Source organism: Schistocerca americana, chromosome 3, assembly GCF_021461395.2.
Source record: "Schistocerca americana isolate TAMUIC-IGC-003095 chromosome 3, iqSchAmer2.1, whole genome shotgun sequence".
NCBI lineage: Eukaryota > Metazoa > Arthropoda > Insecta > Orthoptera > Acrididae > Schistocerca > Schistocerca americana.
The window spans coordinates 646,740,867-646,756,424 of NC_060121.1; the positions used below are offsets into that span (position 1 = coordinate 646,740,867).

Below are 15,558 nucleotides of genomic sequence, written 5' to 3' on the forward strand. Positions count from 1 at the left end.
GGGCGGTGCTCCTTGGTAGATGGCTCTTGTGTGTGGTGGGAGGACTGTGGATGTGTGGGGATATGAAATGGGTAACATGTCTGTGGACTAGAGGTGGAGGATAGTACCTGTCTGTGAAGGCCATTGTGAGACCTTCAGCATACTGGCTAAGGTAGTTCCTGTCACTGCAGATTCGCCACCCCAGGTGGCCAGGATGTACGGGAGGGATTTCTTGGTGCGCTGCCGAAATGCAGGTACTGTTGATGGGTTTAATATGGACAGAGATGTGGCTGGAGCCATTGGAGAGGAGGAGGTCAACACTCGAGAAGGTGGCACAGAGGGTTGAGGAGGACCAGGTGAAACAGATAGGCGAAGCGTTGACATGAAGGAATGAGGAAGGGCGTCTGTCTTCAGTCCAGATCATGAGATATCATCACTGTACATGAACAAGACAAGGGGTTTGGGGTTTTTGGAGGCTAGCATGGTTTCTTCTAGATGGCCCAGAAACATAAGGGTGCCATGCAGGTGCCTGTGGCTGTGCCTTGAATATTTGTTTGTACATTTTGCAGTCAAAGGAGTAGTAGTGATTTAGGGTAAAGTTAGCAAGGTGCATAAGGAAAGGGGTAGTTATTTGGAAAGTAAAGGATGTAGTGTTCAATAGCAGCAAGACCATGAGCACGAGGGATGTTGGTCAACAGTGGAGAGTAGGAACCCAGGAGTTAAAAGGGTGGAGATGGTACAGAGTTGGTGAAGGAAGTAGTTGTTATCTTTGACGTGGGAGGCTAGATTTTGGCAATAGGTTCGAGGCATTGGTCAATGAAGGCCGAATTATTTCCATGGGGGCACAATGGGGCATCCAAGACTGTTGTATTTGTGGATTTTGGGGAGCAAGCAGAAGGTGGGTGTGCTAACAGGGGTTAGGATGGAAACGGAATCAGGTGAGGGGTTCTGGCTAGGGCCTAAGGCTTTAAGCAGGGATTGAAAGTTATGTTGGACTTCTGGTATGGCACCACTCTGACATAGTTTGTAAGTGGAGAAGCCAGATAACTGGTAGAGGCGCTCCACCAGATAGTTACTGCAATTCATAACAACACTGGTGGAACGTTTGTCTTCTTTCTGCTGAAAGGTTGGTGTTCTTGGGAAGCGACCTGTGGGTGGACAGTGAGGCCATGTCAGAGGAGAGGTATTCCTGGAAGATGAAAATGTGGTGGGTAGTTGGGAGGAGGAGGATCATGGTTGGATGGTAGTATGAACTGGGAGAGGCAAAGGCATTTCCACTCTAGGGATCAAGAGAAGCAGAGTAGATCTCTGACAAGTCGAAGATGGTTACATTTGTGTGTAGGGCTGAAAGGGAGGCCTTTCGATAGGACAAACTTCTGTGTGCTGAGGATTTTGGTGGAATGATTAACAACAATGTTCTGGATTTGGTGTAGTGTTGAGTGGGAGTTTAGGGGGATGTGGCAAGCTGAGAAGATGAGCTAGGCAGGGTCTGGGTGCTACGAGAGTACCTTCCTCAGAACACCAATCTTCCAAGAGGAGAAAGGAGAGCCATATACAGCCTAAAAACACATCCTGACTTAATCATCCTACCTGCAGACAAAGGTTCCACCACTGACATTTTGAATCGCAGTGTCTACCTGGTAGAAGGCCTGTGTCAATTGTACGACGACTCCACCTGTAGAGTGTGTACACACTGACAAGAAGAAATTCTCAGAATTTTCCCAGATTTTGCAATTGTTATTGTACATTTTTGTAATCTATGAAAGAACTAAAATAAATATGAAAAACTAACCTTGAAGTTTGGTCTTTTTTAGCATGTTACCCTTCACGATACACCAAACACAAAAGTGCCAGTAACGTTTTAAATAATGGCATAAATGGCTGCTCTTCTGGACCAGAAATTTTTTCTAAGTTGTTGGTCCTCAAAGTGTCAAGTTCTGAATGGGAGTCAAAATCTCTGTGATTTAAGAAATTCATCACACATTCTCACATGTAACATAATTCATCTTGCATGAAAAGAAATCTACTTTGACAGTAACATTTCTCAAACCACCATTTGCAATATTTTCCCGCAACCTGTTAGAAATGTAAACAGTTGTTATGTCATGCTCGTTGAAAGCAGTTTTTTGTTACAAATTATTGCATAGTCCTCATACTAAAGCCTTTGCCACATTTTGCTGTCGACAGACATTTTTGTGTACACTGATTTGTTGAGAATGGTGGATTTTCTTTGGCACTTCAGTTTTATTTTGGCGTTGTCCTCTCATTTATGTTTTATTCCTGCAGTATTATTCTGCAGTAGTACGTTTAAATAAAATTCTTTGTTAGAGCATCAGTTTTTACCAGTAAAAAATCACAAAAATTTAACTGAAACAACGAAAAATCCCCAGAATTCTAAAAGATGCCTGGGTTTATCTTAGCCTTTTCCCACATGAAAATATTTCCTTGGATTTCCTGGGGCACGCACTGCTATAAATTCTGGCAGGCTGATGCCATCCCAGAAGCCCATCAATCTCAAATCTCAGTTTAAAGCCTTAGGCTCCTGGCAAAACCTCTCCCCTGAATCCATTTTCCCCCCTCACCCTTATGATACCCACCACATCCAACTACTACATGCTCCCCACAATCTACAAATTAAAAAAAAATTGCAGAATGTCCCATTGTAGTGGGTTATTGTGCACCCACTAAAAGCATTTCAACCCTCACTGACCAACAACCTCAAACCTATTGCCTGAAATCTAGCCTCCCACATCAAAGATACCCACCACTTCCCACCCCTTTATCTCCTCAATTCCTACACATCACTGCTGACTTCACTTACCTAAACACTAACGTTCCTCATACCCATGGTCTTGCCGCTATTCAGTACTAACTCACCCAACATCCTTCACACACCGAACAAACTACCTCATTCCTTGCAACCTTACTAACTTTATCCTAACTCAAAACTACTACTCCTTTCAAGGTAAGGTATATAAACACATCCATGGCACCCATGGGCACCTGCATAGCACCTTCCAATGCCAAACTGTTTTTGGGTCATCTACAGAAAAGCTCCCTAGACCCTCAAAACTCCAAACTCCTGGTCTTGTTTTGGTTCCTTGATTATATCTTAATGATTTGGACTTGGAGCCAGGACACCCTATCCTCACTCCTTTACAACCTTAATATCTCTCCCATTAATTTCAATTTGCCTTCTTCAACCTAGCATGTCACCTTCCTGGACACTGACCACATCCTCTGACAGCTCCATCCACACCTTTGTCCAAATAAACCCACCAACCACCAAAAGTACCTCCATTCTGACAGCACACCAAGAAAACCCTCTCATTCAGACTGTCTCTGATGTAAATATTGAGCAGTGTGCTGGAAGCCGATACCGTAAAATGTCTGCACCAATGATGAAGGCACACCCTACACCATGGTGAGTTCGAGAGCCATTAGTGTACACAAAGGTACTATAGCGAAGGTCATGAAACTGAAGGCAATAGAGCAAGGCTGGAGTAGTGCCCTTAGGAAGCAAATGCAGGCCAAGGTGAGCAATGGGTCACCACACAAAGTCAAGGTGGTGAAGGGTTCACACCCACCTACAAAGTTGCAGGGAGCATGAAATTAATCTACTGGAGAAAGCCCCAAAAGCAAACTCCAGGAGGTAACAGAAGAGGGACGTGGCCCATACAGGTAATCAGAGGAGTCATCAAAGAAGGAGGCATAGGATGGCTTGCCACACATGGTAGACATAACGGCACGCATATCTGCTGAGGAGAAACTCATGGCGGTAGGACAGCAGTACTTCGGCAGCTTCTGCATACAGACTATCAACCAGGCTAGTGTAAAAGGCACTACTGGCCCCAACAGATGCCACGATCTTGGATGGTATTGAGACAGAGTAAGAGGGACAGATGTGCAGATGCATAAACAAAACACTAATAGCCTAGTTTCGAATGGACAAGGGTCTGGTACAAACAGAGAAGGGTGGTTTGATTTGCTCCCCACGGAGTACCACTGAGGACACAAAGGATGCTGAGGGACCGCAAACAGTGGGCTACCAGGTCAGAAACATGACAGAACCAAGAAAGCTTCCTATCAAGCATGAGCCCCAAGAATTTCGTAGCTTCAATGAATGGAAGAGCAACAGATCCAAGATGTAAAGATGGTGGAAGAAACCAACTGAGTTGCCAGAAACTCATACAAACAGTTGTCAGTGGAAAAACAAGAGCCGCTGTCAGTGTTCCACCAGAAAAGATGATCAACACATCACTGAAGATGCTGCTCAATGAGACAGATCCATGGAGAACTGCAATAGATGGCAAAATCAACAACAAAAAGGGAGCCGGAGATGCCTGGCAGGAGACATGCCATTATAGGATTAAAGGCGATAGCAAAGAAGACGACACTCAGGACAGAACCCTGAGGCACAACATTTTCCTGGATAAAGTTGTCCGACAAGATAGAACTCCCACGTACCTTGAAAACTCAGTCTTTTAAAAATTCCTTAAGGAAACAGGGTAGGTGGCCACGGAAGCCCCATGCGTAGAGAGTACAGAAGATACCAGGTCTCCAGCAAGTGTCACAGGCTTTCTCCAAACTGAAAAACATGGCCACGGTCTGGGGTTTCTACAGAAAACCATTCGTGACTCGAATGGAGAAAGTGACGAGATGGTCAACTGCAGAATGGTGTGCTCTAAATCCACACTGTGCAGTGGTTAGTAACCTGCGAGACTCTAGCCACCATAGGCCAGCTGGCATCAATCATACGTGGATCATTCCAAGTCAAATAATCCAGAAATTTTAGGAAATGACACCTACGTCACACAAATCCTTGAAATTTTGGGTAGTGGAAGTTTACCTAGATATATTCACATTTCCAAAATGTAAATGTCACAGGTCAATTACTTTTTCACTTATGATAAAAAGAAGTTGTAAAGATTCAGGAATTTAGGCTTTCATACATGAGCTCCTTTGTAATTTAAAGATGCAATAGTTCCTACAGTTTTTGCAGTGGAAGCTTGATTATTTCCCCCAGTAAAGATAACAGTTTATATTTTTATAGTCATGCTTCTTGTAGTGAATATCCATTACCTACATCTCAGAAACAACTGTAAATAATTTCTTTAAAACAAAATCCATGCATGGACATTATAATTTTTTTTAAGGTATTGCCCCCTCATAGATACCTTTGAAACATTTGCAATATTATTATGAATATTCTGTTACATCACACAAAAATAATCAGTTTGTAGAAATAATGGGAAGTGTGGAAAACAACATTAATGTAAAAGAAATACTAAAGTTGCTAATTCATGTCTACCATGTCACCACTAAATTGCTTAAGTTGGCTACACTGGATTTCCCTAGGAACAAATCATATCTGAGAACACAGTTTTATTGTCACTATATTATTATTATTATACAAATTTGGCCGTTAAAGACCGTGAAAACAGTTATTTCTTGCGCTTCTGGGAAGTCTTCTTTCTCTCAGTCCACACTTCTTTCATTCTTGCGCTGAAGGCGGCTTTTCTCTTCAGACCATTTAGTTCCACAAGTCGTCTTAATTTTCACACCGAAACCCGTGAATGAATTCAGTTTTTTTCTAAAAAGGTTTCTGTTAAATATTGTTTCCTGATCTATGTCCATTTCTTTTAGATCTCTTTCTATGTTGATAAACCATAAATTTTTATTTTTTAGATTTGCGATGTACGAAAACATTTGTTTTGTAAGCCTATTTGGGTTCATCCTCATGATGTGAGCATAAAAGGAGCATCTTCTTTTTCTAATTTTGTCTGTAATTTTGCTGCACTTCGTACACACTTCTTTGTTGCTTTTTAGTCTGTATACAGGCTTGCCTTGATCATCTGTTATTTTCCTGTGTCCAAGAATTGTCCTCACAATTCTTCATTCACGATTTTCTATCTGTTCTGCGTATGTAAAATTTGCCAGTGTTTCTGATGCATATAGTATCTGCGGTCTAATGACAGTCTGGTAGTGTCTGAGTTTAATGTTTTTGGATATACATTTTTTTGAATACATTTGTCTGCAGTAGTGAGTTGCTGTCTCTAGTTTTTGTATTCTAGCCCTGCAGGCTGGATGACCTTTTGCCACAGGCTGAATTAGTTCACCAAGATATTTAAAATGTTTAGATACCTGTATTTTCCCGTATTTCGTAGTTATTTTCTTTGGTGGATTTTTGATATTTGTAATGATTTCTGTCTTTTCAAATGAAATTTGCAAGCCTGCTTTTTCAGCAGTTTCTTTAAGTAATTCTATTTGTTTTATTGTGTCTTTTTGTGTGTAAGCTAAACAGGCGAGATCGTCAGCGAAGGCAAAACAGTTGGTTTCAATGGCTTTGTAGCACTTCCCTCCAATTTGGACTTTCTCAACTCCATGTTTTTGCGCAAGTTTTCTCCATTCTGCTATGATTTTATCCATAACACAGTTGAAGAGTACCGGGGACAGCGCATCTCCTTGTCTGACGCCGGTTTTGACCTCGAAATGCCGTGAAATTTCTCCTTGGAATTTTACTTTTGATGTTGTATTTGTTAATGTTTCTTTGATTATGGTGATTGTTGTTTCATCTGTTTCATATTCTCGAAGTGTTTTGATGAGTGTGTCCCTATCGATTGAGTCATAAGCTTTTTTGAAATCAATGAATGTTATGAAATATTTCTTGCTCCTTGTAGATAAATAGTTCATTGTTGTTTTGAGGTTAAAAATTTGTTCGGTGCAGGATCTTCCTGGTCTGAAGCCAGCTTGATATTCTCCAAGTTTTCCCTCTATAATTGGTGATACACGATTGAGCAGGGCTTTTGATAGAATTTTGTATGGGACTGGGAGAAGCGATATTCCACGATAGTTGTTAACATCTCTTTTGTCACCTTTTTTAAACAAAGGGTGAATTAGGGCAGTTTTCCAGTGACTTGGGATTTTCTTGGTTTCCCATACTTGTTCAAGTTCTTTGTGTAGTGCTTCTACTGATGTTTCTCCCCCAAGCTTGAGCATTTCTGCTGTAATTGTGTCTTCTCCACATGCTTTCCTGTTTTTGAGATTTTTGATTATGTTTGTGATTTCCTCTCGTGTCGGAGGTGTTGAATGTGTTGGTAATGTTTCTGGTTGCATAAAACTGAGAGTCTGGATGGGTGTTTGGCAGTTTAGGGGTGTCTCAAAATATTCAGCCAAGATTTCACAGTTTTCAGTATTGTTGGTGGCGAGAGTCTTATTATTTCTCATAAGGTTTAGGCAAGGGGACTGGTATCCTCGGAGTTTCTGGTTGAATGTTTTGTACCAAGCTGCCGTGTTGCATTTCTTGAAATTCTCTTCAATTGAGTCCAGTTGTTGTTTTTCATAATGTCTCTTGGTGTTGCGAATAGTTTTCGAGGCATTCTTTCTGGCTTGCTAAAACTCATCAAAGTTGTTTTCAGTTTTATGTGAGCTCCACTCTTTCGAGGCTTTAAGTCTTTCATGCAGAACTTCATTGCAGTTGCTGTCCCACCACGGGTGTCTCGGTTTGCTCTTTTTTGGAAAGGTTGTTTCTGTTGCCTCAATCAAGTTGTTCTGAAATTCTTGGAGGTTTTGTGAAGGGGAGAATGTCTTTAGTTTTTTCTGAAAATCCTTGAGGTTAGAGTTGGACTTAAGGTTGTAATTTCTCAGGGTTGTAAGATCAAAATTTATTTTATTTCTGTTTTTATATTCACCGTTTCTGCTTTTCTGTTTGTTTTGTGGGATCAGTTTAGTTTTTATTTTCGTGAGATAGTGATCGGAGTCGAGGTTTAGAGATTTTCGGACACGTGTGTTCAATATTTCTTTTTCACATTTGGAGGAGATGGCAACATGATCTATTTGAAATTCTCCGATACTCTTTATCGGAGATACCCAGGTTTTTTGTTTTCTGGGAAGATGTTTAAAACGTGTTGACATTAGCTTGAGTTTAAACTGCTTACAGAGCATAATTAACCTTTCTCCATTTTTGTTGGTTCGTTTGTGTGCGGGAAAGTTGCCGACAATATCGCGGAATTTCTTTTCTTTTCCAATCTGAGCGTTAAAATCTCCTATAAGTATTTTTGCATTGTTTTCTGGGATTTCTGATATATGATCCTTAAGGTTTTCCCAGAATTCATCTGTTTCTTCCCTATTTTTAGCATTATTTTTGTCATTTGTGGGAGCGTGAACATTGATTAATGTGTATTTTTTATTTGCACATCGAAAAGTGAGGAAAGATGCTCTCGATGATGTTGACCAAAAATGTTCGACAGAGTTCAGAATTTTTGTGTTTACAGCAAAAGCTGTGCCAAGCTGAGGGCATTACTTCATTACAATTTTTCCAGGTTTTCCTTTAAATATTCTGAATTTGTTTGATTCAAATGAGTATTCATCAGTGAAGCGAGTTTCTTGTAGCGCCACAATTTGTATGTCTTCCGTGTGTAACTGGTCTGTAAGGTGCTTAAGTTTTCTCACTTTGAGAAGGGAGTTTATGTTGAGAGTTGCTATGTTGAAGATTTTTCTGGGTTTAATCTTGTTGGATTTGCATGGTGTTGCAGACTCCCCAGAATCCATGGGTCTGCTTGCCACTATACATATTGCATCATCCACTTCCTTTGTTTTGAGCTCTTGTTCTGAGTTGTATCCAGACTCAATTATTGGTTAAAAATTCAATTGTTGCAGTATTTAAGTCCCCTAATGTTACAGTAATAATGTGAAATACTCTTGTAATGAAACAATGGGATAAAATGATTTTTCATTACTCACTTTTTAGGTTACACCAATCATCTTTTGAATTATTTGCGGCAAATATTGGTTTTATGAAGCAGTATGGAAAGTACAAGTAGGCAGTGTTTTCTTGGACAATATCTGCAAGATATGTGATGATGTCCTGAACTTGTGTGCATGAACTGACCAGTGAAAAACAAGAACTTTTATTATGGCGAAGCAACAGTCATTTGTACTGTTATTTAAATGTTCCGCGTGTGTGTGTGTGCGCGCGCGCGCGCGCGCACACACACTAAACACAAAGACAGGTACCTGCACAGATTCTCTCTACATAAGAAAATTTGCTGTGATCCCTTCAAGTGCCATAAATTATCTGTTTCATCTGGATTGCATGAAATTAGTTTAGAAAAGGCAAAGACCTTCAAAATGGGAGGCTTTAGCTTTATTCCTGGAGAGAAAATGTTCACAACCTGTATCAAACTTATTAATGAAAAACAAGCAAGTGACGACTCATCACCAGACTATGTAAATGACAGTAATGTGAAGCTGCAGACTCCCAAAAAATCGGTGCTCAATACTAACTGACTAACTTAGAAGTATCTCTTGCAAAGCTACATTCAGTTGCTTGGCATAGTCAGTATGCAGCAGCCAATCGAAAATTGGAATCAGCAGCTGGAACTCTGAAAACTAAAATTTCACACACATATCAAGTTAAGTCGATTGCTGATGCAAGCACTATCCCTGACAGTGATTTAAGAGAACTGGAAGTAAAGGCAAAACATCGTGATGAACTCATCGACACAATCAAATACAAAATTGAATATGCAAATAATCTGAAAAAATTCACTTATTCTTGTGCTGCCAACTTGGTCTAGACAGAAAGTCAATTCCAAATTTCAGGTTTCTGAATATTTGGTATGACAAGCAAGAGCTCTTAATGGAGAAGGGTATTTTATCAATGGCTGAGCAGAAAAGAGGAAAGACACTGCCACATGACACAGTGCAAAAAGTAGATAGTTTTTATTTGTATGACAAAAAAAGAATAATGCCTGGGAAAAAAGATAAAGTGAGCACCAGCAAAAATACCTATGAGCAAAAGCGTCTTGTTTTAAGCAATTGTATTCTCTCTGTAAAAAAGTATCCTGAAGACAAAATAGGATTCTCAAAATTTGGTTCTCTTCAACCAAAACATGCGAGCAGCCTAGTGCAAATGAGAGCACCGGAAGAATTCAAAGTACTATAGGCCTTGAACAGGATAACTGTGGAGAAGCGAAGCAGCAAGCAGTTGTTGTGCTTGAGAATCAGAAGTAGTCTCCAAAATCAAAGTGCCATTCCATAGACAAAAGCAGGATTTCGCAGGGCCGAAAACTGTATCAACATCTTTCTGAATAAGAGACGGATTTACCATTGCGAAGGACTAACCATCTTCGGTACGTGAAACCATGAGGAACCGTGGTGCAGCTGGGATGGTCTTTGAATTGAGAGCTTCATTCCGTTTATGTTTGGTAGACGTGGACGGCCAAGATGATGACTGACTCATTGTGAAGAAATGCCCATGACTACCAGCTTCTCTGATGGCACATTCCTTCCAACTGGGGGGGTGCCTCGACAATGAAGCGCACCCGCCTTAGGTGACTGTTCACACCTTCTGAACATCTGACAGAGGGACCATTCGGCAATTTGGGAAGATAGCAGCTCCGGTAATCAACACCCCTGGGCCAGTATTGTACCAGAAGGTACATGTGAACCTTACCTATTCACCCAGGGCTGGAAATTACGCATTACCTAGTCACCTGTTACGTGTCAGATGCATGGGGCCGTCATTAAGGTGCACACAGAGAGGAAGAAGAAAGAGAGGAGCCTCAAACAGCAAAGAGGAATAAAAATAGGAGAAGGTGAACAAAGAAAGAAAAAAAGGAATGAAAAACAGTGGTAGGATTGTTCTTATGTCAGTTATGAACAGTACAGAACACTCCCACAAACATCCCAGACATGTTCCCCAAGAAAGGGGAACAAGAAAGAGGATAGACATGCAGCACATGCTGCAAAGGCTGGGGCCCTGTGGTAACCAAGTATGAACACACCAAAGAGCGGCCAGCCCCCTGGCGGCTATGGGATTGTATTGCTGTGGATGACCCAGGTGCAAGACCTACCCAATCCATCTACATAATATTTTCTATTCCATTCTTGTTGCTGGCTTATCCTACCCCCATCAGAGGCCAGCCCGTGCATGAAAGCAGTCATATTATATACCAGCTCTACTCCAATTACTGCACAGGTTTTTTTTTTTTTTTTTTTTTTTGCGAGGCTACCAGCCAAACATCCACCAGGACCATTGGCTACCAGCAATCTGGCCAAGAGCAAACTGGACCACCCAGTGGCAAAGCATGCCGCTGAACACAAGAAGCTTGATTTGAATGGCTGCTTCACAACCCAGGCCATTTGGTTCCTCCCCTCCACCACCAGGTTTTTTTAACTGTGCAGACGGGTGTTGTTCTTACCACATGTTCTCCACTCTCAAAATTATCCCAGCCTCAATATACAGTAACCTACTGTTCCCACACCCTCCACCTCCTCTTTCCTACAACTCATCCCAATTCACATCCCCTCATTCCCATTCTGTGCCACTCTCTGCCAATACACTTACCAGTCTTTTTCTTTTTTCTGCTCCCTTCACCCCCACCCTCCCCACAGCTTCATGCACTGCACTTGACAGCCTTGTTTTGCTACCATCTAGTCCCAGCATGCTCCGCCAGGCAGTGGTCTCTCCCCAGACCATACTACTATGTATCTACATACAGAATGTGCGATTTTTCTACCTGGGTATTTTCTGCCCAACACCATATTCATGACCTCTCCTCAATTCTTTGTTACCTCACCACTTTCCCCTTTCTTTCATGACAACTTCTACACCTGCTGACCCCATGAGCACTGCTCACTACAGCCAGTCCACAATTCTGGGACCACGTGGTAGTGTATCTAACAATAAAGGCAATTTAAAGAACTGAGCTGCAAACTTAAAGACCATTCACCAATTGACTCTTCAGTAGAACTGCACACTGAGTTGTCAATCATTTCGTAGTTTTCATAAACCCCCAAAATTCCTTATTATTGTACTAGAAGTTGATAACAGCTTCAAACATGTGATTTCTATTTAGTAACTGTGTCGAAACATCCATTTATAATCAAACTTCTCTCAAAGAGACAAATGCAATACCAGCATATTGGGAGGAGACTGCAGAATACAAATTTCTGATCAGGGTATGATAGTACTGCCCCTCACCCCCCCCCCCCCTCCCCGGTGACAAGACCAATTTGCAACACTAAACTTGAGGTCTATACTTAAATCAGAATAAAGTGTGTGACACTTGCTTGCACAGCAGCTATCAACACAGCAACAACCTGCTGTCTACACCGCCAGTTAACACTCATGCATGCGGCCAGTAACTTAACATTTGTTATTAATTTACATTGTTTCTCTGTGTGGGTTGACCGAAGCGTCCAACCCCACCAGTGGGCTTTGACCCGTGACTTAAGGCGGTTGTGGAGTGTGACGTCACAACGGCGCGGAATTTAGTCAGTGAGAGTGGCGTGTTTGTAGGTGTCATTTTGATGCGATCGGTGGTGCTCTCTGGTGGTGTGTTCGGTGATGTTTTTGGTTTATTTTGCGAGTGTGGCGTCGTATGTGAATTTTGGTAAATTGCTTTTTTTATGTCTTTGGTAGGTATGGATATGACTGACAGGGTCAACAGTTTTTGGTTGTCGGCTATGATGGGGGACAGTGCGTTGTCTCTGGTAAAATTTCTTCAACTATTCGGATTTTTGGATGAAGTCGTGAAGTGTTCAGTATGCCGTGAAGAAATGAGGCTTACTTAAAGTTCCGGCGTCTCGGACCAAGGACGGCTGTATGTGGAGATGTTGTACGGATAACAGGTCAAGGGAAGTGTCCGATTCCAGATGATATTGTGTTTAGTAGTATTTGGGGAGTTTTGTGATGTCGGTTTTTATCATCATTTTGCGTGGTTTTGTATGGGGGTGGGTGTCTAAATTTGTTTATATCTAATTTGTCCCCACCCAAAAACCCCCTATTTCCCGCGCTTGTCCCATTAGTGTCATTAGGCTTTTAGTGGAACGTGTGTGTTTGTTTTTCGATGTATTTTCGTCCTCATAATGTGTACATAACGACTTTATATGCGCCATTTTGGAATCGTGGTTTATAGTCGTTTCCGCCATATTTGTGACGTCATGGGTCAAAGTAGACGGGCGGGATCAGACACTTCCATATTTCCCTCAGTGCAGTGCATTTATTGCACAGAATATGAAGTCAGAAGCTAGTTGTGAAACTACACAGAAAAGATGTAAGACCATACCAACCCCACTACCAAATCCAATATTGCACATTAACACGCAGCACTTGAAAGTACCTAGAACAGAAAGACCCAGCTGTTGCTGCCAGTCAGAGTGTGTGCACACAAACATGTACCAACAACATTGTCCCCTGCCATGATCGACTGTCAATCACTCTTAATTTCATTGAAAGGTGGTGAAGAGAGAAGACATTGTGGCATGCATCAAATTTTCACCTACAATGAAAAACATTACAATAATTTGAAAAATTTTAATCCCAAGCAATAACTGGGCTGCATCAGAAATAGAACTTCACTCTATCTATGAATTGAGACAAGAAGTTGGACATGCTTAAGACACCCTAAAGCCGGGGAGCAGCCTTGTTACACAAAAGGAAATTTTATACACCTTCACACAGAAGTTTATAATAGGGTTGTGGGGTGGCCCAACTACTAAAAATTTAGTTACTTAAATGTGGGTAACAGTACAACAGCTCTCAGTGAGCAACACATACAAATCAAAACCATGAAACAAGGGATAAGAATAAGCTTGACCTAACAGTACAAATAGACAGGGAATTTGGTTTCGATGTGAGATTTCTAAGAAGTATAATTTTATGTTAATTTATTTCCTGCTTTCTCCTAAAAAGTCTAAAGCATGCTACAGTTTACCTGGTCTTCAACAGCAGAGCTAGGAACACCTGATGCATCACCTTCAGTTACATCAGCAGTGTCAACTTCTTGTCCATTTTCGAGAGCGTCCAAAGTCTCTAACTGATCTTCAGAACTTAAACCAAGTTCCTCGGATTCTGCCATTTCAGACCTGTGAAGACAAGACCACACTGCTTATTACCTTAGTTCACTACAAACTAAAATACATGCTTGATCAAAATAAATTGCTTCACATGGTACAGATGAGTCCGACAGAGCTATGTAGTAATTCTATAGCAATACTGAAAAGACTTTAACCTAAAATAGGTTTGTTTTTGATCTGACATCTAATTCTCACAGAGCTGAATGGCAGCGTGTTTTGAAAATTCGTACGTAGAACGATATCATCTAATAAAAATATCTGTTCAATTAAGTTACTATTACAACAACAAGAAAGAATGATTCTTCCCATACGTGTCAACACAATTTAACCTTAAAAACAAAATGCCGCGTAAGTATATATTGTACTCCGGTACACCGACGAATAATAATACAAAATTATGTTTCTTACACAATTCAATAATTCATACTTGGGTTTTCGTTGCATGTAACATACAGACATGACAAATAATTCAAAGTTTGTAAATGGCAAACATATATACAAATGAACTAATACCATAAAAAGCAATCCGAATAAAACATATCAATAACTAATTGGAGAAAACCATGTGTCTAACAAACCAAAATTATGAAGAATATGGATTTCTGGCCAAGTATACAAACGCCTTTTACAAATTATGCCGGTTCTCTTCAACCATTACTTTGGACCAAAGATTCTATAGCTACGTGTCAAAGACACCCTTTCACAATACAAAGGGTAACGGACACAAACAATTATATATATTTTAAGAAAATCACTTCTCCCAGAACGACGAACATACGGATAAATAACAGACTTTTTTATTGAGGTAATGAGTAAAAACGTGCGCTCCGCAGCTTGCAATATACCATGACCTGCAAGTCAAAATTATTTTACATTAATTAAACGGTATACGTATAGCCATGTTTCCAAACAAGACTTACAAATATTTCGTTTAATTAATAGCATGTACAATGTTTTCACCTAGAGCCCACAGATTGATCAATTAAAATAAAATAAAAACCACTTATTTGCCATATTGGTAAGCCCTTTTCCGGTAAACAAAACTAATGTGTGGCCCTAACACAGGAATCAGTAACAATGTATGCCCACCTAACCAAGAGTACTTTTGTGTAACTCACAAGTGAGACACCAACAGATAGAATTTCCTGTGGTCATGTACGTATTGTTACGTTGTTTATAGATTGATTCACGCTAGGCGCCAAAGACACGCAACGAAACATCAGGCGGTCTTTAAAGTTCTCTTAAGCCCGGTCCACACGCAACGATCTGTCTGCGCAGACATCGGCGCAGATGTCTGTACATGCAAAAGATCGCTGCAAATGTGGTGTGTTCACACGACACAAACCCCAATCTACTACTCGCCCGCCATCTGTCGGTGTAGAAAAGAAATATCAGTGGCAAGCGACTACGCTCCCCGAAAATGTCAAAATTTAATTTAGTTATTTTGAAAAATAGAAATGGAGGAAGTTCTGTTGTGGTCTGTGTTCACAACTTGTGTTGCAAAAAACATTCAGACCAACCGCAGGAAACAGAGAAAGCGGTCAAAATGGTGCAGACAGTGGCTGCTAAAGCGAAAGCAGTTTTGTCACGTAAATTTACTGCGAGAGTTGCAGGGCGAACCTGTTTTGTTTTACATAACCTCGTGTTCCATTTCCTCGCACATTGGCACTCCAATTTCATCTTCAATTGTACTCCTGCTTGGTCTTGGTGTTTCTT

The 15,558-nt window shown here is 40.9% G+C and overlaps 1 protein-coding gene across 1 annotated transcript in view; it reads right to left on the bottom strand.

Moving 5' to 3' along the window:
• LOC124605853 (polyadenylate-binding protein 2) overlaps positions 1 to 14,516 on the bottom strand; it is a 117,780-nt gene extending 103,264 nt beyond the window's left edge. The window contains exons 1-2 of the mRNA XM_047137787.1: positions 14,421 to 14,516; positions 13,701 to 13,851 (exon numbers count right to left, since the gene is read on the bottom strand). Of these exons, the coding sequence (XP_046993743.1) occupies positions 13,701 to 13,844 (144 nt within the window). The 5' untranslated portion in view covers positions 13,845 to 13,851; positions 14,421 to 14,516. The remainder of the gene's footprint in view (positions 1 to 13,700; positions 13,852 to 14,420) is intronic.
• Positions 14,517 to 15,558: the final 1,042 nt, after the last annotated feature.